This window comes from Vulpes vulpes, chromosome 4 (assembly GCF_048418805.1).
Source record: "Vulpes vulpes isolate BD-2025 chromosome 4, VulVul3, whole genome shotgun sequence".
NCBI classification, from domain to species: domain Eukaryota; kingdom Metazoa; phylum Chordata; class Mammalia; order Carnivora; family Canidae; genus Vulpes; species Vulpes vulpes.
Genome location: NC_132783.1, coordinates 27,578,481 through 27,606,026, shown reverse-complemented (window position 1 = coordinate 27,606,026; position 27,546 = coordinate 27,578,481). Strand labels below are relative to the sequence as shown.

The 27,546-nt window shown below is 41.5% G+C and overlaps 1 protein-coding gene and 1 long non-coding RNA gene across 7 annotated transcripts in view; one reads left to right on the top strand and one right to left on the bottom strand.

The window, feature by feature from the left end:
- LOC112930978 (uncharacterized) overlaps positions 1 to 27,546 on the bottom strand; it is a 156,768-nt gene that overhangs the window by 10,741 nt on the left and 118,481 nt on the right. For 2 of the 4 annotated variants that reach the window (XR_003237240.2, XR_012001010.1), the window contains 2 exons: positions 18,603 to 18,783; positions 12,654 to 15,219 (listed from right to left, as the gene is read on the bottom strand). This is a non-coding gene — a long non-coding RNA (uncharacterized lncRNA). Of the gene's footprint in view, positions 1 to 12,653; positions 15,220 to 18,602; positions 18,784 to 26,374; positions 26,535 to 27,546 lie in introns of those variants that run through there. The other 2 variants (XR_012001012.1, XR_012001011.1) reach the window with 2 other exon arrangements.
- Positions 1 to 27,546, top strand: part of SYNPO2 (synaptopodin 2) — a 179,811-nt gene that overhangs the window by 146,805 nt on the left and 5,460 nt on the right. The window contains exon 4 of one of the 3 annotated variants that reach the window (XM_026013456.2): positions 356 to 2,559. The exons of 1 other annotated variant lie outside the window; for it this stretch is intronic. In XM_026013456.2, the coding sequence (XP_025869241.2) occupies positions 356 to 2,559 (2,204 nt within the window). Of the gene's footprint in view, positions 1 to 355; positions 4,109 to 27,546 lie in introns of those variants that run through there. One more of the 3 variants, XM_072755349.1, reaches the window with a different exon arrangement.

Genomic DNA, 27,546 nt, shown 5'->3' with positions numbered 1-27,546 from the left:
TAGTTTTGATTACGTCCTATCGACTGACATTTAGTAGCCAGTGTTTACTGTTAAAATATAAAGATCCATATGCTACCTGTATCCTAATCACGATAGGTAAAGATGTATTTTATTTATATAAGCAAGCGAAACAGACCATTGGGTAGAGTTATATATGTCACGGTCTATCATGACGGAAGTATACATTTTAAAAGAAATAAGGAAGGGAAAGGAGATAGATTGCTTTAAAATTCAGTGGCCACGTGTAAGCGTGTTGTTTTCCATATTCACTTTCCTCCAGGAAGGTTGATTTCTGGGTCGCTGGGAGGTCTTCTCGGAATCCATCAACTCAGTATAATTTTTGTGCTTTCCCTAGGGCTCAGGAGGAGTGAAAGCCTATCAGAAAAGCAGGTGAAAGAAGCAAAGTCTAAATGCAAAAGCATTGCCCTCCTCCTTACCGACGCCCCCAACCCCAACTCCAAGGGGGTGTTGATGTTTAAGAAGCGCCGCAGGCGGGCCAAGAAGTACACCCTGGTCAGCTACGGCACCGGTGAGCTTGAGCGCCCGGGCCCGGCCGAGGCCGACGAGGAGGAGGAGGAGGGTGACAAAGAGGAGCCCTGCGACACAGCGCTTCTGGGCACGAGTGAGTCGGAGGTGGAGGAAGAGTCACCGTCCGACGTCGACGACAGAGCGCAGGTTGTGAGCTTTGACTGGGATTCGGGACTGGTGGACATCGAGAGGAAGCTGAACAGAGGGGACGCGATGGAGATGCTGCCGGACACCACGGGCAAGGGCGCCCTCATGTTTGCCAAGAGGAGGGAGCGAATGGATCAGATCGCGGCCCAGGAGGAGGAGAGGGTGGGGGCGATGCCAGGCAGGGAGCCGGGTGCTGCGCAGCCCGACGGCCTGCGGGCCGCGGCTTCTTACCAGAGGAAGGAGGAAGAGGCTGTAAGAACGCGGAGCTCGGTGAGCAGGAGCTACATCGAGGTGAGCCGCGGCCCGGGCCCCCTGCCCCAGCAGAACGGCGTCAGGGCGGGGCCCGAGGCGCCAGGGGCCCGGAGCACCGGCCCTCGGAACAGAACGGCCCAGCCCTTCCCGGGGCCGGGGAGCCAGCCCGCAAGCCCCTTCGCCCCAGCGCGGCGCGGGCCCAGCCCGGGGGCCGACTTCCCCGCGCCGCCGCCCTACTCCGCCGTCACCCCCCCGCCCGAGGGCTTCTGCGGGGCCGCGTCCAGCCCGACCGCCGCCGCCGGCGCGCCCCAGCCGCCCCCGTGGCCCCAGCCCGCCCCGTGGTCCCAGGCGGCCTTCTACGACTCCTCGGAGCGCATCGCTTCCCGGGACGAGAGGATCGCCGTGCCGGCCAAAAGGACCGGGATACTGCAGGAGGCCAAAAGGCGAAGCACCACAAAGCCCATGTTCACCTTTAAAGAGCCCAAAGTGAGCCCCAACCCTGAACTCCTGTCACTTCTTCAGAACTCGGAAGGCAAGAAGGGAACTGGGGCTGGGGGCGACTCGGGGCCCGAGGAAGACTACCTCAGCCTGGGGGCAGAGGCCTGCAACTTCATGCAGAGCTCCTCCGCCAAGCAAAAGACTCCACCGCCCGTGGCTCCCAAGCCTGCGCTCAGGTCCTCGCCCTCCTCCCAGCCAGGGACTCCGGCTTCTCCGGTCTGGTCCCCAGGAGCGGCCCCGACCCTCCCTCCTGCCTTCCCCGCGTCCGGCCCAGCCCAGGGCACCGTCGTCTCCTCCATCAAAATAGCCCAGCCTTCCTCGGCCCCTGGCCGGCCCGCGAGCGCTCTCACGCTGGCTGGTCCCTTCAGGGGGCCGCACGCCGCCGTGGCCGGGCCCGGCCACACACCCAAGGCCACGGCCCCCGCACCCGCAGTGAACGCTGCGCACGCTGCTGCGCCGGGAGCGGCCGGCGAGCTTCCCGCAATGAGTGGGAAAGGAGCCCAGCTCTTCGCTAAACGGCAGTCCAGGATGGAGAAGTACGTGGTGGATTCAGACACGGTGCAGGCCCACGCCGCTCGTGCCCAGTCTCCCACTCCGTCTTTGCCGGCCGGTTGGAAGTACTCCTCCAACGTCCGAGCGCCTCCTCCCGTGGCCTACAATCCTATCCACTCCCCCTCCTACCCTCTGGCCGCCCTCAAGTCTCAGCCATCAGCCCCGCAGGCCTCCAAGACAAGCAAGAAGAAGGGCAAGAAACCCCTCAATGCTCTGGACGTCATGAAACACCAGCCGTATCAGCTCAATGCATCCTTGTTCACTTTCCAACCCCCAGATGCAAAGGACGGCCTCCTGCAAAAGTCATCTGCCAAGGTCGGTTCGGTGCCAGCCATGAAGCAAGCGCTCCCTCCCCGGCCCGTGAATGCTGGCTCGCCCACTACCGCGCAGGCCTCCTCTGTGTACTCGGTACCAGCGTATAGCTCCCAGCCTTCCTACTTTGCAGAGGCCACCTCACCAGTCAGGGCATCCCCAGTGCCCGTGGGCATTCCCACCTCTCCAAAGCAAGAGTCAGCCTCTACATCGTATTTTGTGGCACCGAGGCCGAAGTTCTCAGCCAAGAAAAGTGGTGTCCCAGTTCAGGTGTGGAAACCATCTATTGCGGAAGAGTAATCTTGTAGCCGAAGCTGAGAGTCTGCTTTGCTCAAAACAGATTGTTTGCAGTGTTACTTGAGTCCCCGAGAATGCCTAGCAAAATCCTCAACTTACTTAATTTCAAATGTCACTTCCCAATCTGGGTCCAAGGAGCGTAGTATTTTTAACGAGTCAAACATCTATAGAACTCAGATTGACTTAAAACATATTTATCTTCTTTGCACACTTAAGAAATATGGGAGCACCCCAAAATAGACATGTGCCACTATGTTAAGTAAGCAGGATACTTAGGATTTATGCTTTAGTCACGAGAAAGACAGTGATCAGTGTTATCAAACATTGCACACAGCCTTGATGCAGCCTAATAGCTGTGTTCCTCTGGCGAAAAGGTTCAAATGTAGTGAAAATATAACCTGTATTGACTGAGATTTCCTTTTTAGGTAGTGCTTTATCTCTATTCCTAGTGTTAAGGGATAAAAACTTTATTGAGGACAGGGATCAGCTCTGGTCTGTCAACCTCAGCCACCTGTTTGATATTGCAGACGACGTACTCTAGGGATTGTTGAAATGTTCATAGTTTAGTAAGAAGGGTAAGGAAGAGGGTGTCAGTAATTACTGAGCACTTATTATGTGTCAGGTTCTTTGCCAGATGTTTCCTATGTATTAACTCATTTCGGAAGACTTCTCTTAATAAGTAAATGAGAGAGGGCAAGAAGGATAATTATAGAGAGCGATTTCCATCTTCTCTTCCCAGTTACTTAAGAAACTAAGGAGTGTATCTCCAATTGCCCATGAAAGTGTAAGCTTCTGTTCCTCAGCTGAGACAAGTGGTAGAGGGCGGATAAAGGAATAACACAAAGAAGGGTGAACAGGCTGCAGATAAAGGTACATATGACTGTTCTGTTCCCTGGGGAAAGCACACGGTTGTGGCATGAAGGGTTGCTGGCTACAGGGGCTGATTGTGAAGCACGAGGAACCCCATGTGTGTGGAGGCCGTAGGGTGAGAACACACAATTCTTAGCATCATTTCTGAGTGACCTCACAGATTTTTTTCCTTGTGTTTGTTTTGCTTTCTGACTACTGTTTCTCCCACTGTTCCTTGCAATTCTATTCTCGCATCTTCACTTTGTAATTTATATTTGATGGACCAGGAGGATTCAGGCAAGGTTACCTTGTAAATTTGGATTGGTCACACACCGTGCCGTCATCCAGCTGGCTATGAAGTTAATAATGTTACTGACAGTAAACCTGAAGACCTTTCTCAAATCTATTTTAAGTCCAAGTCTGACCAACCACGGAAAATATTCAACATGAATTAATGTAGAGAACCACAGAGCATTTTTGACAGCTCCAAGGAAATCCACCTACTCAATATAGGAGATATGTTTAGAGACCTCTTACAAAAACTTGCCTGCTCTGAGGGTACATGGTACCATTTTTATCCTCTGAAAATGTCTGTATTCCTGTTCTTTTACTGCTGTCACTGTCAACCTGCTATATTTTTCATTATCCTATTAAAATATCACTTTCTTCTTTATCTGTTTAATGTACATATGTTTAAAAATAATCTTCTCTGTATGGGCTACTCTGACCTAAGCCAATACTCTAAATTTCTCTTCTATTGCCCCCGAAATATCTGAGTTTCCTCTTGTGAGAGTATTCATTTCTCTGTATATTGTAAAAATTCAAGCTCTACGTTGTAAAACTCCAAGACAGAACACACAAAAATAATTAAGTCAGCTACAGGACAATGGGGCTGTTTCTTCTGCCCTTTTTTTTTTTTTTTTTTTTTTATGGAAAATCTTCCACTGCCTCTGGTGGCAGTTTACCTAGAGGTTATAACCACAGGATGTAGCTCAGTCTTCCATTTGCCTTTTTGGGAAATCAATTAGGAAGATTAATACAGGGTGAAGGAAAAAGCAATCTATCCATTATTTAGCACTATTGTTTGTATTACTTGTTCCCTTGCAAAGGAAGTCTGTTAAAAGCTGTGCATTGTGCATTCTTTTCTAATAAGACAACCAAAAAAGGCTTCTTAAGGTGAAGCAGGAAAGGAGATCATTTTTATAACTTTGCATTCTTGACATAGCATTTAAAGAATAGTATGAAGTAGAGGAAAGATAATGGAACACAAAACAGTTAATTTGAGATCACCAGTTCAAATGTAGCCTGGGATGGTAATGACCCACAAGTATTCCCAGTTGTCCACTGGTTTGTGGTATGTAAGAATGAGAAGTGTTTTCAGTCCATTTCCTGTAGGACAGGTGGCAATCTTAGCAGAGCCACTATTTGGAGTTGATGACTAAACACCCCACTAGCATAACTGGGAGTGTCATAGGGTTCCCAAAAAGCTTCTAAGAAACATGCTAGGCATGCAATCAAAGTTTCCACAACTTTGACTGGGAACTGGAAGCATAGGTCTCATCTTGAATTATACGGTCCTACGTTATGGAGGAGGGGTGGGAATCCTCCCAAACTATTATCTGTGACAGAGTGTGACCACTTATGAGGATAGGGGAGTGGGAGGAAAAAGAACTGAGCTGGCCCCCTGGAGTAAGAGGGATTCCCTTTGCCTCTTCTCCTCAACCAGAGAGCCTCCTGGGAACTTGCATGCAGAATAAGCTATATGTACCATGTTTCAGGTTGGAGTTATGGGAATGATGTCAGTGTGGGAGGTGCGAGCCTTAGAACCCATGAGCTCAGCTTCCTGCCCACTGGGCACCCTTTGCAATCTGGGTGTTGTTTGGCTTTGTTGTGGTAGCAGATGTTTGGTTGGTTGTGGGGTAGGAGGAGGCAGATTTTGTTTAGTTTTTAGCACCTTGCCATTTCCTCTATCCTTTGTGAGCTTAATTTCTAGGCAGAGCACCTGTGAAGTCAGGTTTTTGTCATCAACACCATAGCAATGACCATTTACTGAGTGCCTATGTTCTGTTTGGTGCCTTATGGACCTTATCCCAAGGAATCCACTGCACGGTTCATGGGCACTGGACTATAAAATAAAATGTAGTCACAGTCATCACTGACTTGCTGGGGGATCTCATGCAATTTTTTCCCATGAATTTCCCCTTCACAGTGTCTCAAACCTCTCTTCCTGGACCGTTGTGCTGTAATGAGTACGCACAACACTAGATATCCTAGAAAGGGAGGCATATGTAAATCTATATACAGCATATTCCTCTCGGTCTTGTAGAAGAGTAGATTGACTCACAGAACTGGCAAGATTGGGAATCTGAGCATTGCCATTTGAGTCTTAAAACGTTTACGATTTTATTTCTAGTATTTCAATAAGAAACACATTCTGTTTAGAGAGAGAGGAAGAATCACACTGCTTCTGCATTTTGACTATTCCTTGGCAGTACAAAGCGTAAGCTTTTAGGAATGTGTTTTTATAAGACACATTTGGGTTGTCATTCGGGAGCATGTAAATGTTTGTACTTCAAAATATATGTAGCACAATTGTTAATGATAACATGTATCTCACTTAATCTGCACCAGAAGCAACTCATTTAACTACAGGAACCCCAATCCGAGTTTCAAAAAGTTCTTTCAAGAAAGCTGGGGTTCGTAAATTCTAGATGGAAATGGACTTTAATTCTTTCAAGAAATGGGTTTCTTCATAGGGCAGCTGCATATTATCACACGGCCTAAATTCTAGCCTGGCAGCAAGAGTCACATCTGAGGTGTCAAAAACAAATGATCTACATTTAAAGGGTGTGGACTGGCAAACATGGGACCATTGTCCTATTTACAGGTCCTAGGTTAAAGAACTTTGAAGGTCGTTTTGCTGCTGACAGGCATATCAAACCCTGGAACTCCGTGGCACTTTCACAGGCAAGCCTCTTAAGAGCCGAGGAAGATGTGGCTAGTAGTGTCCGAGTGTGGAATTAACCTTTCAGACAAAAGCCCTCGCCATGTATCCTTTTATCCAGTTATAAAGTTGAGAAGCTGCAAGCACCCGTATTCTAAGGGTGAGTTCCTGAAATCCACTGCTGTTTTATGAGTCACAACCGGCCTGGCAGGAAGGGTATTTGAAGTCATAGTTATCAAAAAGAAGTGATTGTTTTCTGAAAAGCTAAATGCTTAAAATGCTTCCAGAGGGAAGCAGGGGGCAGCGCGCTCCTTCCCTCCTAAAATCAGTGTTGTTGAGTTTGTTTTTAAAGATTGCCTAAAGCTCATGAGAAAAATATATAAATTCTAAGAACCAACATTATATTCCCAGGCACACTGACCCTCACTGGTCTCATGTCCCCTTATCACTGGACTCTGGGGGACACAAAGATTCATGTAACACTTCAGTGCTACCAAGTTCGTCAACAAGTATTCTGGGAAAAAGCAGAATTGAATTCTTCTCTAGACTTCCCACCAGGGTTGGCCAAAGGCCATAAAGCAAACTAGCAAATTCCCACAGGACCCAGACACCAGACAAAATCACGAAAGAGGCCAGTCTCCGTTTCTCCCTCTATGGTTTAAGAAGAAAAAATAAAAGGTACGAAAATTGTAGTCTATCCTATGGAGCAACAGGCCAATAAAAATCAGTCTTCTGGAAGAGCCCCCAAACCAGACCTATTCTTTCCTTAACGTTATCAGGTACGGTCAGTTTCTTAGATTTTTAAAAAGTTAATGGGTTTCTATGGTATGTGTGTTTGTACACTAAATTACCATTTGGCACTTGGAAATCACAGAGCTCACTACTCAGAGACAATTGGATGAAGAAAAAATTTAATTTGAAAACTTCAAATCCTGTCAGACATTTCTCAGATTCCTGATTTTATACCAAGTTTGATAGCTAATTAAGTGTATCTCAAGTATAAAGGAAGCTAGGTTTATACAGGGTCCTATAGTCTAAACAATTTTTTGTTATTGATACATAGAATTTATTTTACCTATTTACCTCATTCTTGACATGTTTATCTAAATTATGTATGCTTTATTTCTCGTGAAATATACATTCAGGGTCCCTAATAAAAATAGTCCTAAGGACCTACTTTCCAGCCTACCTTTCTTCCTCTACCTGATAATGATAATAATACTCAAAATACTTATAACATTTATATGTGCCACAGAGGAATCCTGCTTTCACAGCCTCTACTTCTTGAGCAACTTGATAACTGTTAATGGTCTGTTTATGGAACAACAAAACAAAACAAAAAACAAGGGACTGCAACTAGCTCTAAGTTGAAAAGAAAGGGTACAATCAAGGAATAAACGGAGAAAGTTTTTCTTCTTAGGAGGAAATATCAAACAGCAGAGTGTTTTGTTCTTCAGAAGACATTTTAGAAGTCAGGGAATCTTTGGTATCTTTCCTTGGCGGATTAATCTGTTTTTAAGACCACCCAAAGGCCCTGAGTCAAGTATTACAGCCCCAAATAGGATTACATGGATGGGATGGAAGCTGTGGCAGCTTTTCAAACAACCTTGTGAGACCCGAGGAAAAGACAGGAGGTGGGCGGGGGGTTCATGTATCACATTTCTACCGTGTGCCAAGAACTGTGTTAAAATCCTTCCGTAAGTTATAACAATAGCTAATATTAAGTGAGCACAAATTTTGGGCCCTGATTTATGCCAAGTATCTTTCATAGAGTATCTTTTTTTCTTTTATTGAGAGGTAATCGACACATAACATTATGTTAGTTTCAGGTGTACAACATAAGGATTTGATACTTGTATTTATTGTGAAATGATAACCACGATAAGCGTAGTTCACATCTATCACTGCACAGTTACACATTTTTTCTTGTGATGAGAATTTTTAAGATCCACTCCTAGAAACTTTCAAATATACAGTATACCATTATTAACTATAGTCACCATGCTGACCATCATATTCTCAAGACTCTTAAAACTGGAAGTTTGTACCTTTTGACTACCTTTACCCATTTCAACCACACCCCCTCCATTCCCACTGGTGAACACCACTGATTATCTCTTTAATCAGTAGTCCTTATGAAATAGCTACTATCATTATCCCCAATTTATAGATGATAGTTTGGATTCAGAGGCACAAAGAGCGAAATAACTTGCCCAAGATCACACAGTGTTAATTAGTGGACTCTGAATTCAACGTGGACTTGGACTCCTAACCAATTATACTATCATTTCATTTACTTCTCAGAATGATGCTGAAAGGAAGATATTATTCCCAATTTACAGCTGAGGTGTCTGAGGCTCAAGAGAGGCTAAACAACTTGTTGGGCAATCAGTAAGCTTATAAGTAGTTGACTAGGTTTAGAACTGGACATTTGTCTGACATCCAAGCCTGGACCCTCTCTTCAGTACCACATGGTTTACACAGTCTCACGTGGCACCAGAATACCACTCCCGAGACCTGTTAATTGTGTGTTCCCCAAACTATTTAGCAAGAGCCTACTCTGTATAGGCTTTGTAGGTGACTTTGACCATGCTGAATGACATTAGAAAGGACCCCCTTGGGCAGCCCCTGTGGCTTAGCGGTTAAGGGCCGCCTTCAGCCCGGGGTGTGATCCTGGAGCCGGGATGGAGTCCCACGTCCGGCTCCCTGCATGGAGCCTGCTTCTCCCTCTGCCTGTGTCTCTGCCTCTCTCTCTCTGTCTCCGTGTCTCTCATGAATAAATAAACAAAATCTTGAAAAAGAAAGGACCCCCTTACTTTCATAAGATTGGTCATAAAATCAGATGCTTTGTTAGTATGTTGGAAGTGAAAAACAGTCTCTGAGAAAGAAGCATCTGTTTGATAAGTAAAAAAAGGTGGATTTGACAGTGTTTTTGTACTAGTTACCCAGATTCTCTTATTTTCTTATTTCAGGATGAATGGGTGATATCCGTGGGCTGAGACTAGGGAGGAATGTAACCTAAAATAAAGTAAAATTAAAGTCTCTACATAAAAGGAAGTGTCACCCTAGGCTTTGTGCCATTCTGACTAAATGTAATTCAGGGAACGTTCTTATTAAATAGTGAAACAGCACCCAGCTTGGCTCGCTACTAAACCAATAATAGCTTGAGACATTTCAACAAGAAAAATTTTAAATAGAATAATGATGAGAGAGTCATAAGCTTTCTGTGTTTCAAACTAGAATCTAAAAAATAGTTGTCACTGGAATCTTAGAATTCCATGAAGTCCTCTTGGCATGTCTCTCCTGGACATGCATGGGGCAGCAAAACTTTCCTGCCACAGTGTCCTCAGTGGAGGATTTCTCAACAGTTATTTCCGCAAAGTCTTCCCAGCAAAGACATTTTCTACACCTTTGTTTTTTCCAGTTTTTTTTTTCTTCAGCTATGTCTCATTGTTATTTTGAAAACATCTCCCAAGGAACTAATGTGATGGATTCTAAACATGGGTTCGAACATTCCCATCACTAATTTCAAGGAGAGAAGATGTGAACTTCTAAGTTAATTGCTAAAACCCCCTCATTATATTTGCAGGGCTTCGCTGCCTTAATTTTAAAAATCATAGAGCCACTAATGTGATAATTATGAGGGCTTACTATGTGCTAGATGCCACTCTAGATACTTAACAAATGTTGACTCTTTTAGTCATCACAAAATGACTATAAAGTAGATATTATGATCATCCCATTTTATAGATGAGATACTGAGGTGAAGAAAAGTTAAGGAACTTGTCTAAGGAGGGGGGGATAAAGCTCAAGGTCTGACAGTCAAGCACCAGAGCGATTCACTGACCACAAGGCTATATTAGCCCTCTTGATCACAAGACAAAGATCACAGATGAAAGGAAGTGTCCATCAGAGGGATAAGCTTTACCTGTCTCAGAAATAACTCAAAAGTTATTTTAAGTCTTCTAAATCACAGTAAGAAATATTTAAAAATCTTCTAAAGAGTTTGATAGCCCCAAATGATAGAGACTTTTAAGCAGATACAAGGGGAGAAGAAAAGCTGTAGTTGTATTTCTGTCAGCCTATTTGCTTATAACTCAATACACGGAAGGGGGGAGCCCAAAATTTTGCTAGTTACCATTGAACAGATTTGCACTAGACCAAACTCCTCAAGCACCCCCTTCGAGCCAACTAGGATCGCATATTATTGCTAGAGCTGTGCTAATTTACAGGTAAATTAAGAGGAAAAAAAGAATAGTAATGAGAAATTTCTCAAAATTTAAAAACAATAATGCAGAAAAAGATGCCCCCTCCCTGCCCAGTTTTTAAATTTAAAAAGTCATGGTTTGATTTAGGTGTTGTGAAAGGAAACCATTTCTTAAATGAAATTCACCTATGATTGGGTGAGACAAGGCACAACGGGCCCCAGGCGTACAAAGGCACATTTTGAAGTGGGTAAGTGTGGATACAGGACCAGTTGCCTACAGCTGCATCTCAGGCCGCCTCTGACTCCTTGGGAGACTCTAGGCAGATGCTTCTGCCTTTTTGAGCCTCAGTGCCCCTCCCTCTGACATGGAGACAATAATGGGTGCATATCGTAGGTTGTGCAGATTAAATGAATCCATAGTGTTAGGCGTATAGACCGGCACCTGGCACAGTGAAAGCATTCAACATGTGTTAGCTACTCGTGTTAGTGCAAAGGCCACTTAACAAACAACAGCTACTATTTCAAAATCTTCCAAGGAGGAAAACACACACACACACACACACACACACACACACACAGCCATTAGAGTGGTTCTTTTGGTTTTTGTTTTTTGTGTTAATGTGAATCCCAGTTTTAGGGATCTAATACAACTAAAATTTAAAAAGCAGAAGCAGTGTCTGTATAAATCTCCCATTGACACAAGCAATCTCTTCTCAAGAGGCTTATCCTGAGAAGTCATTTTTCTCTTCTATTTTCTTCTTACTGAGCTTTTATATGTCGATGTTCCTCTCTATTCAGCCTGTTGGAGAATTTTTTTCTTCTTTGTCTTCATCTATTGTCCTAGCATTGTTAAAATGGTATATAAAATGAGACCAGGATTCAACAAGATGGGACATTTTTTTTTTTTAAAAGAAACCTTAACACCAGCTTTGAGACTCCACTATAAGGGACTTCATTCAATTCAAAGTATCCATGTTGGATAAAAAGCCAGTGTAGTGCACTCAGCGATATAAAGAGAATTCTTAAGGGGAAGGATGCCTGTAAATTAAATATATATTCTCAAATTTGGGTCTCTGGTCTCCTGAGAAAGGTTCTGGTAGGATCGTTGAAGCTTAAGTAGGCCTGTCTTACGGAAAGTGGAACAGCTGGCCAGCCGATTGCCGAGGCCACCCCAATTCAGGCCTGAAACATTTGGGGCTCTGACATAACCTGGCTGACCTCGGAAGGCGTTGCAGACAGCTGTTCTTATCCCTCCTCCCCAACACTGTCCCAGGACAAAGGGTCAGCAACCTGGCCTTTTTAGAGTAATTGATCCCCTTGCCTGAGAAGCATGAGCAGTTTCCAAAAACAGAGTGAACCCTTTCTCTGAACAGAGCAAACTCCCAGTTCACAGAGCAAGTGATGAAAAACAATTCTCAGAAGTTGAGTGACAGCTGGAGGGAGGAACCTAGAATTCCAGCTGCCTTTCAAACCCAGGGAATATTTGTGGGTTTTCTGGTGTGCCTCTAGAATCTGAGTCAGAAGTGGAAGTCAGAACTAAGCTTGAAGGGGGGAAGAAATCAAAACAAGCTGGGATGCTGAAAATTTTATCTGAATCCCAAATCACTTTTGTTTCATACCCATTTAAATTGATTTAGTTCTGTTTTCCTTTTATGCCATTTAATTACATTTTTCTTGGAAAGTAAAAAATGACTTTCTTGAATTACATACCCCTTACTTCTGTTTTCTCCTAACATATCCCAGATGGGTAAAGAAATATTCAAAAAACCATCCTCTAGAGCCAAAGATCACCAAAGAATAGGCTGGATTAATATAAATAAAATGCTAAGTGTCATGCCAATCTTTCCATAATCAGGTTTTGTTTTTCCTTATATCACACTCAAGAGTATATTGATAGTCTGGCCCACTGGGCACCTTGTTAATGTTTATCAGATGGTGCCAATCATAATTCTTCATAAAAGGCAAATAAGCTAACTGGATTTTGAATTCTACATTATGAGACACCTAGTGAAATGTTACAGCTCAGAGTGGGCACTATCATTGAAATAAAAAAGAAAGCAAAACACATCACTTAGAACTTTTTATTTTATTTTACACTTCAGTTTACCAACTAATAAGATTTATTTTATATACAGCACTTTAGTTTTAGCCAATCATTGCCTTCAGAGTGTTCTAACACACAGTTTTCCAACTTTTGCTCCCAGAGGGAAATTAAGACCTCCCCCCCTTCTCTCCCCACCCCCCACCTCTCCCCACCCCTACCCCACTGTGGAAATTCTGATTTAGTAGGTCTGGGTGGGGCCCAGAAATTTGTTCTTGTAACATACACTCCAGGTTTTCTGAAGCTAATGGTTGTGAACCACACTTTGAAAAACACTTTTCTAACACACAAAGCACTTAGGTCAACCTTATTCTTTAAAACCCGTAAAGTTTTCTAGTGTATCCAGTTAGACACAGCCAGACTTGTAAACTGCGCCTGCTTTCAACTGTTGATGCTTTGTCTCAAGTGAGGAGGCATTGAAGCGAGGATCCTGCGGGCTTCATCTCAAAGGTCCAGCAGGTGGCAGCAAACCCTCTTCCCGCTCGGAAGGTGCACTTTGCAGCCAGCCCTTGGAAAACTTGAGAATAATTTGCTCTAAACATGCTTTTTATTTTTTTAAATAGAAGAATAAAGAGGGCTTTCAGATGAGATATTATCTGACTCCCTGCTTCTAATCAAGGCTGAGAGTAAATATTTCTAGGAATAGAATGATACAATTTTATCATCTAGAGAAAGGACTGTACAAAGTTCCTTGGCTATTTTTTTTTATCTCTGGGGAAAGGGATTGATTGTGTGACTTCCCTTGGCTGTAGGGCAGTAGAGTCTGTTATCTCCCATCAAAAATGTTCTTACTAATAACTAACTTAAATCTTTCTGGCAGTAATGAAAACATTTTTATTTTGGGATCTAGGCTAAAGGAGATTTTTAGAGCACTTTGAATGCGAATTAGCCTTTAAAAAATAAAACAAATATGATTGTAAAATTTTCAAAACCAAAAAAATATATATATCCATGTACTTTAAAGACCACAGGGGAGATCCCAATGTTTTTGCTAAGCCTCTCCGTTTTGATGATCAGATGGTGTGGTTGATTGACAAAATGCAAAATCAATCAGAGGCTGCTTAAGTACTAGGAGATTGTACGGAACAAAGGGACAAGTAGACCCACTGAGTAGCAGCTTTGATCCCAACAAGACTATTGTTTTCAGATCTTTGATGCACTACAGTTTATTTCTAAAACAAAAAAGGATGGTGACCTCTGGAAGTTCCGTAATATGAGATGGATGTTTGTATATTTACCAGTGGGAGCAGAAGAGACCAACAAGAGGTAGGAGAGCTGAAGAGTTGAGGAATTTATGGTGTGGAAAGAGTAAATGTGTCTATTGATGAAACAGAAAAGTCATAGTAATGGACAAAATACAAGAGAGTAAGTTTCAGTTTAACTTAAAACTTCAAAATCTTGTGGGGAAGAGATGGGGAAGGAATTCATATATGTATTGGACATATAAAATGTGTTAAGAACTTTAATACACGTACTTAATTTAGTTCTCAAAACAACCTTATTTGGAGGAAAATTATAATTTTTTAATTGATAAGAAAACTGGAGCTCAGAGAGGTTAAGAAAATTGCTCAAAGGCGCACAGCCAGTCTTAAGGCAGCAGACCCACCAGCTGATTCCAAGTTTATCTGTTTCCATAACCTGTGCTTGTCCCACTACAATGCCTATCAGGTGTGTTGTAAAAGGAGCTCCTGAATCCCACTGAAGCTTGATTTTAGATCTCAAATTCCTTCCACCTCTGAGATTTTATAATTTACTATATAAATATCTTCTAAAATAGCACGTTTTTAGGTTTTGTGAGTATTTTGACGTCATTCAATACTTTTTAAAAAGCAAGGTCAGTTTAATACCTGACAAGACAAAATTCATTTTCCTTATCCCTTTAATTCCAAGATAACACATCTTAAAATTAAATACATCATTTTTCTAATGAGAAAAAGCAAGCTTAGTCAAGAATAATTTTTTTTTCTTCGAGCCATGACTAGAATGATTTGCTTCGGTTCTAGTGTCTGTAATGTGTACTTATAATTCCTCCTGACTGTTCTTGAAATATACATAGATCCTTCCTGAGAAGGGGGAGCACTGCGAAGCTCAGAGGGACCACCTCTGAGGTCCATGAGGCACCCTGAAGTAACGTGAGAAACAGCTGGCAATGCTGGCAAGCAGAATTTCCAGTACCCTTTGCTTACCGTTTCACCTGCATCATGAGATCTCTATCCTTTGCTGTTAAAATACACATATTCCATTGTACAAAATTATGTCAATTGTACTGTACATTCATACAGAAAGCAATCTTTTATAAAAAAGAACCAGTTAGTATTTATCTTCTTTGCTTTCACTGTTCAACCTCTGTTTTGTTATCCTCTTGCTTTGTTTTTTAACTTTCTATAACATTCTACCTAGCACTGCCAACCATGGTCAAACTCAAAACACTGTCTTATGAATAGTGCATAAATGTTTAATCATTACTGTATCATGTTGGGGATGCACTGCATTGTCAGAATTCATCTGGTCTCATGTAGACTTCATTTATCACTGTAAATGCAAAAAGAAAAAAGTACTGATCTAGACTGAACTTTATTTAGCAACTCATAACATCAAAGTCACATTTCACTTGGGAATAACTGACCTACAGTGATAAATTGTAGGCAATCGCCCCCCCCCCCCCTTTGCCCCTACCTCCTTCAGGCCCTCTCAATGAAAGAATTTGGAAATAACTTTTCTCCCAGCTAAAGCATACACAACAGCCCTACCCTAGGTCATACCCATGTATGATTCCAGATGGTCAATGACTGCTGATCTACTATATATATATTTTAAGATTTTATTTATTTATTCATGAGAGACATAGAGAGGCAGAGACATAGGCAGAGGGAGAAGCAGGTTAGGATCCTTCGGGATCATGCCCTGAGCCGAATGCAGACACTCAACCACTGAGCCACCTGGGCGTCACTCTACTAATTTTATATATATATATATATGTATATATATATATATACATATATATATATATAAAATATATAGATTTAATTTGTTTATTCATGAGAGACACAGGCAGAGGGAGAAGCAGGCTCCATGCAGGGAGCCTGATGTGGGACTTGATGCCAGGACCCCAGGATCATGCCCTGAGTCAAAGGCAGATGCTCAACCGCTGAGCCACCCAGGCATCCCTAATTATACTTTAAAAGGAACTTACCTGTTTAAGTCCTATCTCAGACTTACCAATTCCGAGATGGGCAAGGTTAAAAACAACAAGGATGGAACTGAAAAGTCTGCACACCACTATCAGAAAGCGTCTCAAAATATTTAAGAAATCAATCAAAACAAATTTGAGAGGAACTTTTTGATGGGTGTAACTTAGGAATCTTTTTACAAATAGATAAACTCTAGACATTCCTTTATCCATCCCTTCCCCAGCATTTTTTTATTTTTTTATTTGTTTTAATGGCTAGTTGCTTTAGTTGCTTAAGAACTTCAGACATACATATTATTGGAGGGTCCCTTCTCTCAATCTCAAATGTGTATTTATTAGGGCCTAGATATTTTAGTACCACCAGAAGAATTTACTTTTTATCTCAGGCTAAGCCTATACATCCAATGTGGCTTAGAGGGCTGATGAAGTGTTTGTAGCTAGTCCATGAGGCTTTGTTTATTCACCTATGTATCTGCATGAATCAATACTGAAAGAGGAAAAAGTTGTTTGGCAATTGATAGTCAAAACTCCCTAACATTAAATCAATATGAAGGTTAACCTTGGAATGAAGAGTAGTCAGGGGTATGATAAAGAATGAGGTCCTTTGAATAAATGTGTGGCCTACATAGCAAAATTTGCTATAGTATTTTCAATATTATGTCTAATTACATAATACAGTTTTGTGAGAACATTAAGAAAGCTACAGCAGGGGCACCTGGGTGCCTCAAACAGTTAGGTGGCTGACTTCAACTCAGGTCCTGAGATCCAGGCCCGTGTTGGGCTCCCTGCTCAGCCGGAAGTCTGCTTCTCCCTCTGCCCCCTCTCTCCACTCAAGCACTCTCTCACACCCTCTCTCATTTTTTTTTTACCCTCTCTCATTTAAAGAAAAAAAAGAAAGAAAGCTATAGCAATAGGAAAAGCTCTAATAACAGCTAATAAGTGGCCTTTTACCTATTCCAGAAAAACAATCATTCATTTGAAAACCCCGCTTACTTTATGGCATTCCTGTGTCTATAAAATGAAATAACATACACGAAATTGCTATATAAATCCCTCAGACAAGAAAGATATCATGAAATAAAACTTAACCACTTGCACCAGAGAGATGTGGTAAGGTAACGAAGCAAAATTTTTCCTATTCTGTGCTTACGAAAATAAGTTGTTGGTTATTTCCTGGATGAAGAGTTGTATTTTTTAATTCCTAATTTTAAACATCACTTTGGAGCCATGTTTTTGATGAAGGAAACATAAATATGATTTGGCAGTAAATCTTAAATTTCCCGGGAACAGTAGGTTAAACATTTTCCCCAGGGACCAGGAAATGAATCAAAGGATCTATTTCATAAGCTTAGAAACGTAATGGACAGAAAAACAGTTACAAAGATCAAGTAAGTAATTTTTCTCACACTGAATTTTCCACATCCTTGTGAAATAATATTGTCACGGGTTGTATAGTTGTTGCTATGTCTTTGTCATTATCATTAACCAGCTTTGGTTTGTCAGTTTTTTAATGTAATTAGGAGTTGTGGTAGGATAATGGCTTAAAACCATGCCCTAGAGAAACTTGGAGAATGTCACCATGTAAAGGGCCTGATCAAGGTTGTTACAAGCTATGCACACATTTCTTAAGAATTTTTCTTAAACTATTAACGTAAAATTTTCCTCTGAGAAAGTCAAAGCCATTCTACTTGGGAAATGAGTTTGCTTAAGGGATATCAGCTCTATCAAATAGCAAGCACATAATCTCTAAAATATATTAAAAAATCATCTCTTAACCCCACTTTTTTTCCCAGGGAAAAGTACACATTCATGGTGAGTGACTTCCTTTTTGTGAATAAGGGAGGGAGAGGATGGTTACCTGGATTTGTTTTAGGAAAAGTATCCAGGGTATAGTGGACAGCTAAAGCTGTATTCAGCTAATTAAACACATTTTTTTTATTTTTATTTTTTTTTTAATTAAACACATTTTAAGTAGGCTTTATAGCATATTAATTTTATACTAATAATGATGATGACTGTCTTTTATTAGGTGCTTACTATATGACAGACACTGACAGTTTTCTTTAGAAAAATCTTCTACAAAATCAACAATTCATTTATTTCAGACAGGATCATCAGCCTTTGTTTATTGTGAAAATTCCGTTTTTTTTTCTCTATAGGAACCGATGAAACTTGAACGTTTGATATATTATTCATTTTTTTCTATGGTGGGAATGCATATTACTTTTACTGTTTAAATCTTCTGGGAAGAGAGAACTTCTCTTCAGAAAATATTTTGAAATGTGTTTAAAAGATTTTATTTTTATGTTCAAGCCTTAAAATTTGGCTTTATAAAAACATATTTAAGACTTTTCCCCGGGATCCCTGGGTGGCTCAGCGGTTTGGCACCTGCCTTCAGCCCAGAGCCTGATCCTGGAGACCCGGGATCCAGTCCCACATTGGGCTCCCTGCATGGAGCCTGCTTCTCCCTCTGCCTGTGTCTCTGCCTCTCTCTCTCTCATTCTCTGTCTCTCATGAATAAATACATAAAATCTTAAAAAAAAAAAAAGACTTTTCCTCAAAAAAAATTAAAGTGGCAATTCTAACTTTTTAAATAGAACACAGTATACTAATAGGAGTATTTTCACTCTAATTTTTAGAATGGTATACTTCTTTTTTGAGGATAAAGGAAGATGAGAGGGTAAAACATTGCTTTGCAGTTTCTTTTCACTAATAGATTCATTACCTTAGGGATGCCTGGGTGGCTCAGCGGGTTAGCGCCTGCCTTCAGCCTCGGGTGTGATCCTGGAGACCTGAGATCAAGTCCCGCATCGGGCTCCGTGCAAGGAGCCTGCTTCTCCCTCTGCCTGTGTCTCTGCCTCTCTCTTCCTCTCTCTCCGTGTCTCTCATGAATAAATGGATGAAATCTTAAAAAAAAAAAAAAAAAGATTCAATGCCTTAGAATTATTTAGATACAGGCAGCCCGGTGGCTCAGTGGCTTAGCACCACCTTCAGTCCCTGGTGTGGTCCTGGAGACCCGGAATCAAGTCCCACATCAGGCTCCCTGCATGGAGTGGAGCCTGCTTCTCCCTCTGCCTGTGTCTCTGCCTCTCTCTCTCTCTCTGTGTATGTCTCTCATGAATAAATAAAAAGTTAAAAAAAAGAATTTAGATACAGTTTTATTATCTATAACTTCATTTTTTAAATCTCCCTATGCAGATGGATACCAGCTATGCAACCTAGGGTAAATTACCTAATTTTTATGTCTCAGCTGCCTTATTTGCAAGATTGGGATTATCGGGTTGTTGAGAGGATTAGATGAGTAAATAGAAAGCCTTGCTTGGCCCTGTGATTCGTACATAGTAAAAATTCTATACATTTTAGTTCTTGCTATCATTGCTCTAAGATGAAAGGGACCACAGTAGCATAAGCACAGAATCCTCCTCAACGTGAGTCTTCATGACCTTAGATTGAACGTGGTCATCTTTATCTGTTTATTTGTTTTATAACAGAGGGTCATGAAAGATCAAGAAGTCTGTATTTTGGCCCACCCAGAGTTAGCAGAGAGGTGAGGTCAGTGCACGCTTGTGGCCCGCTCTGCTGCCCAGGGGACGCAGTGGCTGGCACGGCGGTATCTGAGGCTGTGGTGCTAATGCCACTTCAAAGACAAGGCTCCCGGCTATTTTTACCCCGAGTGGGCAGCCTGCCCATGCAGTTGCCTCTTGAACAAAAGGTTCTGCCAGGACTCCGACACCTTCTAAGACCTCACAGTCTCTTCTCACAAAAACAGGAATCACCACCATCTGTTGTGCTGTGTGGCACTCGATTTCTAAACAAGATCTCTCCTATACCCCTAATCTTAAAACTCTAGCCAGATTATTGCCATGTTACAACCAAGGAAAGGATGGCTGGTGAGATCGAAGCATACGGGTAACAGGAGGCAACCACAGGGCTCCCAGGTCAGTGTGACACCCAAGTATCCAACTTTCCATTCTTCCCAATATCATGCTTGCTTCCGTTGTCATTTGTGACCCTTACCCTTTCTCATAAAAGAATTTCCTTCAAACATAAACTTTCAAAACATGCATTGTTTTAGAGCCCAAATTTAATCTAAAAGTTCATCTAAAGTGAATAAAGATGAATAGTCAGTGGCAGAGCCAAGGTGAGAAGCACTAGCCACAAGTTGGTAGCTCTTTTTCCAATGTCTAAGTATATTTAATTCATTTATGGAACTATCTGAGCAATGTATTATTACTTGGCTACTTTTCTGTTCAATAATATGACTTATTGTTAGTCCTTATCCCCTGCACAATTCTTGATGAGCAGCATAATGCTGCAGATTTCCATCTAAAGAAATGGACCTTCTCCTCCATTTTGTAGACAAGAAAGGGCTACAGTGGAATTTCCGAAAACTCCACTGGTGAAGAAAATATAAGATTCACTTTAGGAAAGCAGACTCCAGGAAATATGAGATAGAGACTGTTTTATTAAGAGACTACAACAAAATGACCTTAAAACATTCCCTATTTCTTGACGTCAAGCTTGACGGTATGTTGATCACCTCAAAGGAGCATTTATCCTGCATTTAAAGATCTCTAGATAGAGGAATTCTACATCCCCAGGAGAAATATCTTTCCTGTTAATCTGCTTCCGTATAGGGAAAATTAATCCGAGACTCATGAAAATGGGAGTTCCCCTAAGAGATTGATGGTAGAAAATGCCATTTCCTACACCTGCTAGCAGTCTCATGATAAATCAACTTTCAGCTTTTCCTTCTGTAATTGTCTTTTTTTAAAGTTTTATTTATTTATTTGAGAGAGAGAGAGAGAGTGAGCAGTGAGGAGGGGCAGAGGAAGAGGGAGAAAGAATCCCGAGCAGATCCCACACTGAGTGTGGAGCCCAGTGTGGTGCTCTGACTCAGGACCCTGAGATCAGACCTGAGCTAAAACCAGAGTCAGACTCTTAATGGACTGCACCCAGGCACCCTTCCCTTCCATAATTCTAACTAATCCCAATGTCCATTGTCTTTTACTTGTTAGGTCTTTCTTATTTTTTTTTTAACTGTTACAAGTATATTTTAGGCTCTCTTTAGGATTCATGTATGAAATTCTAGGACTTCTCTCATCTGGGGAGTCAAAACAGCTTAAAACCCTCACACTTGCACTGACCTAAATACAAATGATTTTAGTTGCATGTTAAAATCTTCTACCTGTTTAGAAAAACTTGTTTGTGAATATTGATTCATGCTCTTTGTTTTGACAAACATGGCTTGCTGTGCATATTGGGTGGTGGGGATGGGTCTATTTGCATGAGTCCCTCACCACATGTAACTGTTGTGAGAAGGGCTATATCTTGAGGCATGACCAAACATTTTGGTGAAGCTAACCAAGTTTTCTGGTTATAGCAGTCTGATATAGATATCACTAATTCATCCAACAAACAATTAAGCATTTAGTAAATTGTTTTAGGTCTAGGTATGTCTTAGTAAATAAAACAGGATGAAACAGTAACGCTTAACTCTTACATGAGCTAAATTCTAGTGGTAAGAAGCACATAAACAAAATAATTAAATATAACATTTATTGTGTAAGTAGACATAAGCCTAAAGGGAAAAATAAAACAGGGAAGGGGATAGGGAATTTTGAAAGAGAAAAAGAGACAGAGAGACAGACAGACAATAGTCAAACAGTGATTATATGCTATTTGAGTAAGGCCTGAAGGAAACAAAACAGGAGTCATGCCAGTATCTGGAGTACTGTGTTCCATGCAGAATGATTAGCAAGTGTGAAGGTCCTGAGGCATAAGTGTATCTGTGTGTTCAAAAAACATCAGAGGCCAGTGTGGCTACATCCAAGTGAGAGGGAGAGAGCAGGAAGAGATGAAATCAGAGATTAAGGAGAGGTGGGGTGGGCAGATTTTATAGGGCCCTGTGGGTGTAGGAGTTTAGGAAAGGACTTTGATTTTCCTTTTTTGAAATGAGAAGCCATGACAAAATTTTAAACAGAGGACTAAGTGACATAATCTGACTTAAGTTTTAACAGGGTAATTTTGGCTGCCATTTGATAATAGACTAGAGAAGCAAGAGTGGAACCAGGGAAACCAATTAGGGGACCATAGCAATAATCCAGGTAAAATTATGATGCTGTAGTTTAGGATGGTACTAGCAGAGGCATGAGAAATGGTTGCAGACTGGATGTATTTTAAAATCAGTGCTGACAGATCAGATGTAGAGTTTAAGAGAAAAGGTACCATCAACAATGACTCTCAGGATTTTGGCCTGAGCAGATGGGAAGCTGGCAACCCCTGGTGCTATCTTCCACTATGTGCCTCTTCACAGCTCCTTGCTTTTTAGAAATTCTTATGAATGACTTAAAAGGCAAATGAAATGTCATTTATTTCTGTTTGCCTCTGTTGGGAATCTGCTTATGATAAAGTATATGTTTGTGATGAATATTTACTGATCGTGTGTTTAAGAGAGAAAGTTGAAGGCGTTGAAATAACATTTGTCAGTTATTTCAGATACTTCCTCTACTATGGCATAGTTAAGTAGGAATTCAGGTAAGAGAAGGTTTTTAGCTTACAAGCTTTATGGAATGAAATAGTTCAAACTGGGCAGCCCTGATGGCCTAGCGGTTTAGCACTGCCTGCAGCTGCGGTATGATCCTGGAGACCTGGGATCGAGTCCCACGTCAGGCTCCCTGCATGGAGCCTGCTTAGGGCTCCCTCTGCCTGTGTCTCTGCCTCTCTCTCTCTCTTTCTCTCTCTCTCTGTCATGAATAAATAAATGAAATCTTTAAAAAAAAAAAAAAGAAAGAAATAGTTCAAACATCAAAATATGTCCTATTAAACGTCTTTGGCCTCTAGAGCTATTTGCATTGCTTTAGAATTCACTTCATTGTCCTAAGTAAGCCTCAGACAACACTTCCTTTTTTAAAAGTCAAGTGTTTCCTGCCAGTTAAATTGATTATCAGACGGCTTAATAAGGAAGCTAAACTAAGCTGCTTCATTAACTGTTTTATGTCGATAAATCAGCATTGAACTGACATGAAAAGTTGGTTATGGTAAACTGAGAAAGGCCTTCAGCTCCTCCAAGCTTTTCAGCTGACCGGTGTGTGTCTCACCTTCATATAAAGGGAGCGCATTTAATGTGAGGTATTCCCCAGATGCCAGCTACTTATTTGTGACAAATGGTAAGATGGCTACAGTAATTAATCCAAACTTGATTGACATTTAAGTGATTCTTTCCAAAATTTCTAAGATCTCATTTCATTTAGCTTGCTTGGATTTGACTCTTTTTAATTTTTATTTATTTTTATTTTTTAAGATTTTATTTATTCTTGAGAGACACACACAGAGAGAGAGAGAGAGAGGCAGAGACATAGGCAGAGGCAGAAGCAGGCTCCATGTAGGGAGCCTGACGCGGGACTCGATCCCAGGACTCCAGGATCAGGCCCTGGGCCAAAGGCAGGCGCTAAACTGCTAAGCCACCCAGGGATCCCCTAAATCTTTTTTAAAGAGACGTTTTCTCAAAATGATTTCATTGCAAGTATAGTATAATATTTGACTAAGAACTCTGGTTTGAAACTGCGTGGGTCTAGTTTCCCACTCCAGCACTTTCTAGCTTTCTACCCTTGGGGAACTTAGTTAGTTATCGTTACTTACCTTCTTTAAGTCTCCTCATCCTTGTCCTTGTCCTTGTCCTTGAAAATAGAGATAATAATAAGGCCTACTCCATGGGTTTGTTCTGAGGATTATATGAAATACTCTATGTAAGGCAATTAGGCCACCTCTTGGCACACAGTATGAGCTGTTAGTGTTGGCTATAATTAAAGGTAGAGGTAGGAAAATGCCTCCTCTGTGTTTAGCCTTTAGTGGGAATATTTCACACCAGGTGATTTGTGCGTTCAGTGGGAATCTTTGCAGCCTTTGCTGTAGGCATTGTATTTGACTGACTAAAGAGTAGCATGCACTTTCCTGTATTGAGCACTTAAGGGACACATACTCTAAATACACACAGACTGAATGTTCTACATGCAACATTAGCTATGCCATCTGCCAGATGACAAGACCTCTCAGTCAGTTTGAATGATGTTTTCATTGGTTTGCTTTTGGTGTTTATATTTATGTATATACATCTACTTAAGAAGATCAAGATAGGGGTACGCGGGTGGCTCAGTCAGTTGAGTGTCTGCCTTTGGCTCAGATCATGATCTTGGGATCCTGGGATTGAGCCCCACATTGGGCTCCCTGCTCAGTGGGGAGTCTGCTTTTCCCTCTCTTTCTGCCTGCCACTCTGCCTGCTTGTGCACTTGCTCTCTCACAAAGTTAAAGATACTATATCTGCATTAGCCTTACCTAACAGACTGGAGGAAGAAGGATGCAGAAACCTTGAAAAAAATGACCACCATAGATGTTATTTCTCCTTAGTTTGAAAATGAAGGATAGAAACAGCATGGTGAAGATTTCCAAAGAGGGTGGAAGCAGTTGGGAATATGTGAAGAAAAGGCTGTATGGAAGTGGAAGCAGATGTATTTTATGTTACTAGGATCACTGGGGTAAAAGTTATGAGAGGCAACATTTGGTTCGATGTAAAGAGGAAGTTCTCAACTATTAAAGCCCAAGGATTGGCCAAGGTGCCCTGAAAACAAGTGAACCCCTTTCTCTGGAATGGGGCTCTTCTAGAGAGCAAGGCCTGAATGAGGTGTAAGGTTTCAACTCTTAAGACGATTCCAATTTCTTGAAATTAATCAATAGAACATTTTTTTTCATTTTATTTTTAGCCTATATTTAATTTTTAAAAGAAAAATAAGAAAAAGACTCTAGTGTTCTACTGAAAATGGTAATGTAATATGACAGGATATTAAAGTGAAAGTTCCCCTGAGGCCCTCAGATAGCAGAGATATTAAATGCGAAAGTCTGAAAACTACAGCCTCAGCAAAGAACACAGCAGGGAGCCATTCCTGTTGGAACCCCTCAGTCAGGTCCAGATTATTAAAAGGGATCAGAGTACAACAAGGAGAGAGGATTTCTTTCTTTCTTTTTTTTTTTTTAAGATTTTATTTATTTATTCATGAGAGACACACACACACACAGAGAAAGAGAGAGAGAGAGAGGCAGAGACACAGGCAGAGGGAGAAGCAGGCTCTGTGCAGGGAGCCCAATGTGGGACTTGATCCCAGGACCCTAGGATCACGCCCTAGGCAGGCGCTAAACCACTGAGCCACCCAGGGATCCCCAGGAGAGAGGATTTCTTGAGGAAGAATTCTGGTAGCCATAGATCATGGGGAGTGGCCTTGAAGTAGGTGGATTAGAAGGAGTCCTAGCGCCTCACCTCCACTCCTGTGAGAGAAGAGTTTCAAAGTAGCTTTTTAGAGGGGCACCTGGTTGGCTCAGTAGGTTAAGCATCCAACTCTTGATACTGGCTCAGGCTGTGATCTCAAGGTTGTGAGACTGAGCCTTGTGTCAGGCTCTGTGCTAGGCATAGAATCTGCTTAACTCTCCCTCTCCTTCTGCCCCTCCCCCCATTTGTTCTCTCTAAAAAATAAAAAAAATTTTTTTAAAAAGTCACTTCTTAGCCTGATATGAGATATCTGCATGAGGATGGACAGGAGGGCATTGAGGATTGGGGACTGACACTCCCAAGAGATCTGGAAGGTGAGACATGGACTGACACATTGTTTGGACAAAACAAAACAGGAAATCTGTTTCTGTACTCCCAAAGGCAAATGATGTGTGTTCCCCATGGACCACAGCAAGCCAGGAGCAAAGGAGGGTTGGAGGTCTCAAGGCCTCTTCAAAAGAACCCGTAGCTTCAGCTTCCCAGGGGGTGCAGAATGAGTCACAAGTTACCTGTTAGAATAGGGATGGCTTGGCATGAATTGAGGACTATAAGCAAAATGTCCCCTGTGACAGGAATCTTTAAAGATCCCATGAAAGTTTCTTTACCTGGGCCTACTTGGCTCTGAGAGTGAAAAGCCGGAATACAATGTTACCACAGCAAGTAAAAATTCCCTTCAGCTCTTTGTCTCTTCTCCATCCTTATACTCTGAGCCCAGGGAACAAGAAATCCCAGTTAGCAAGCTGAGGGAGGAGAGGAAAGAAAACATGAAGAGGCCAATCACAATGCCTTCTGTGAAGGAAGAGGATCTTCCTGAAACAGGTCCCAGGGAGAAGAGATTTAACTCTAAATTGAGATTAGAGTTTGTTACTGCAAGGGATGGGATATTCTATTTTGGAATAAACTAGTTTGGGTAACTTAGAGTGGCCACAGGACTATTCTGAAAGAAAGCAGAGTACCACAGGACCTGCTAGGTTTTCATCTAGTGACAGTGGAAAACTTCTTTCATTAAAAAAAGTTAAAGGGTGACAGGAGACAAGAAGAAAGAAGCAATTTAATGATGCGTCATATATAATGCTAATTTAACATACTGGCTACAGTTAAGTGCTCACATATCAAAAATTAAAATTCTTCAGATAATAATAATAACCCACGGTGGAAACAAAAACCAAGCATCTAACCTATGTTATGCTAGGGTTCTTCCATCAGACGTTCAAGCTCCAAAATAGAAGAAACACCTCTGTTATTTCCAGGTCCCTTTTGTCATTTCTGGCTTGGGGTATATCACATGGCTTCTGTTAGCACACCAGGCAGAGAACAGCATGAGCCTTGAGACAGAGACTAACAGAAGGAAACACACCGAACAACAAGATGAGAAAATTGCTTTGGGGAAATACGTTAAAATTAGGGGTTTGGGAGGAGGCAGGGACTAGAAACCTGCAATATTTTGGGCACAAACAGAAACAACAATGTACCCAAGAACTATTTAGTTAGACCACAGTTGCAGCTCTCATCTATGGCAGTTTGTAAGTTTATGTTCTATTGTTAGCTCTGAAAGGAATATGAAGGCATGTTTGGCTGTCTGAGGACAGCAACAGTCATTTTGTTCATTCAGGTGATTGCTCTCTTCCTCTAACAACCAGTCCTGCTGCTATATTTGGTATATTTGTATTCTCCAGGAGATGCTTTTTAACTTTGATGCTATTTAAAATTGTTCCTCAGAGAACCTTCACTCACTCTTGCAATATCATACTTCAAAGTTCTACTTTTTTGCTCACATATTCAACTGATTAACATTGATGCCTTGGTGGAAAAAAAAATCACTGATCTCTTTGTAATTAGAATATCATTCGACAGTGCTTTTAGGCTAATTTCTGTTAAGTTTCTGTTCTTCTGAAGATTTTTAAGCTAAGAAGTGGGGGAGGAAAAAATTGGAAAATAAAATTTCCACTTTCATCCAGGGTTTTGGAAGCCCTATCACTGAAGTGGATGTGTCCACATTCTACTTAATTCTTCCAAATATATTGCTAATTATTTCTTTTTCCAGTTATGAGCCAGTGATGTTAATCACCTGTGTGTGTATTCTGGATCACTTCCTGCATTTCTGTAGAATCTTAGGTGCCTTTATTAACATCTCTTCAAGTTTCTGATGTTTTAAAGCCGTGACTAAAAGAGGCCCTTGAGGTGCTATAACTGATCAAAGAGATATCATAAAGCAGATATTATTGGAATTTGAAAACTGTCCAAAGACTTTTTAGGCCAATGTGTCCTCTCTCTTCCATTAGTAAGGACAAAAGGGAGACATAGACATATACTATGGGAGACAAAAGCTGAATATTTCTTTATCATATTG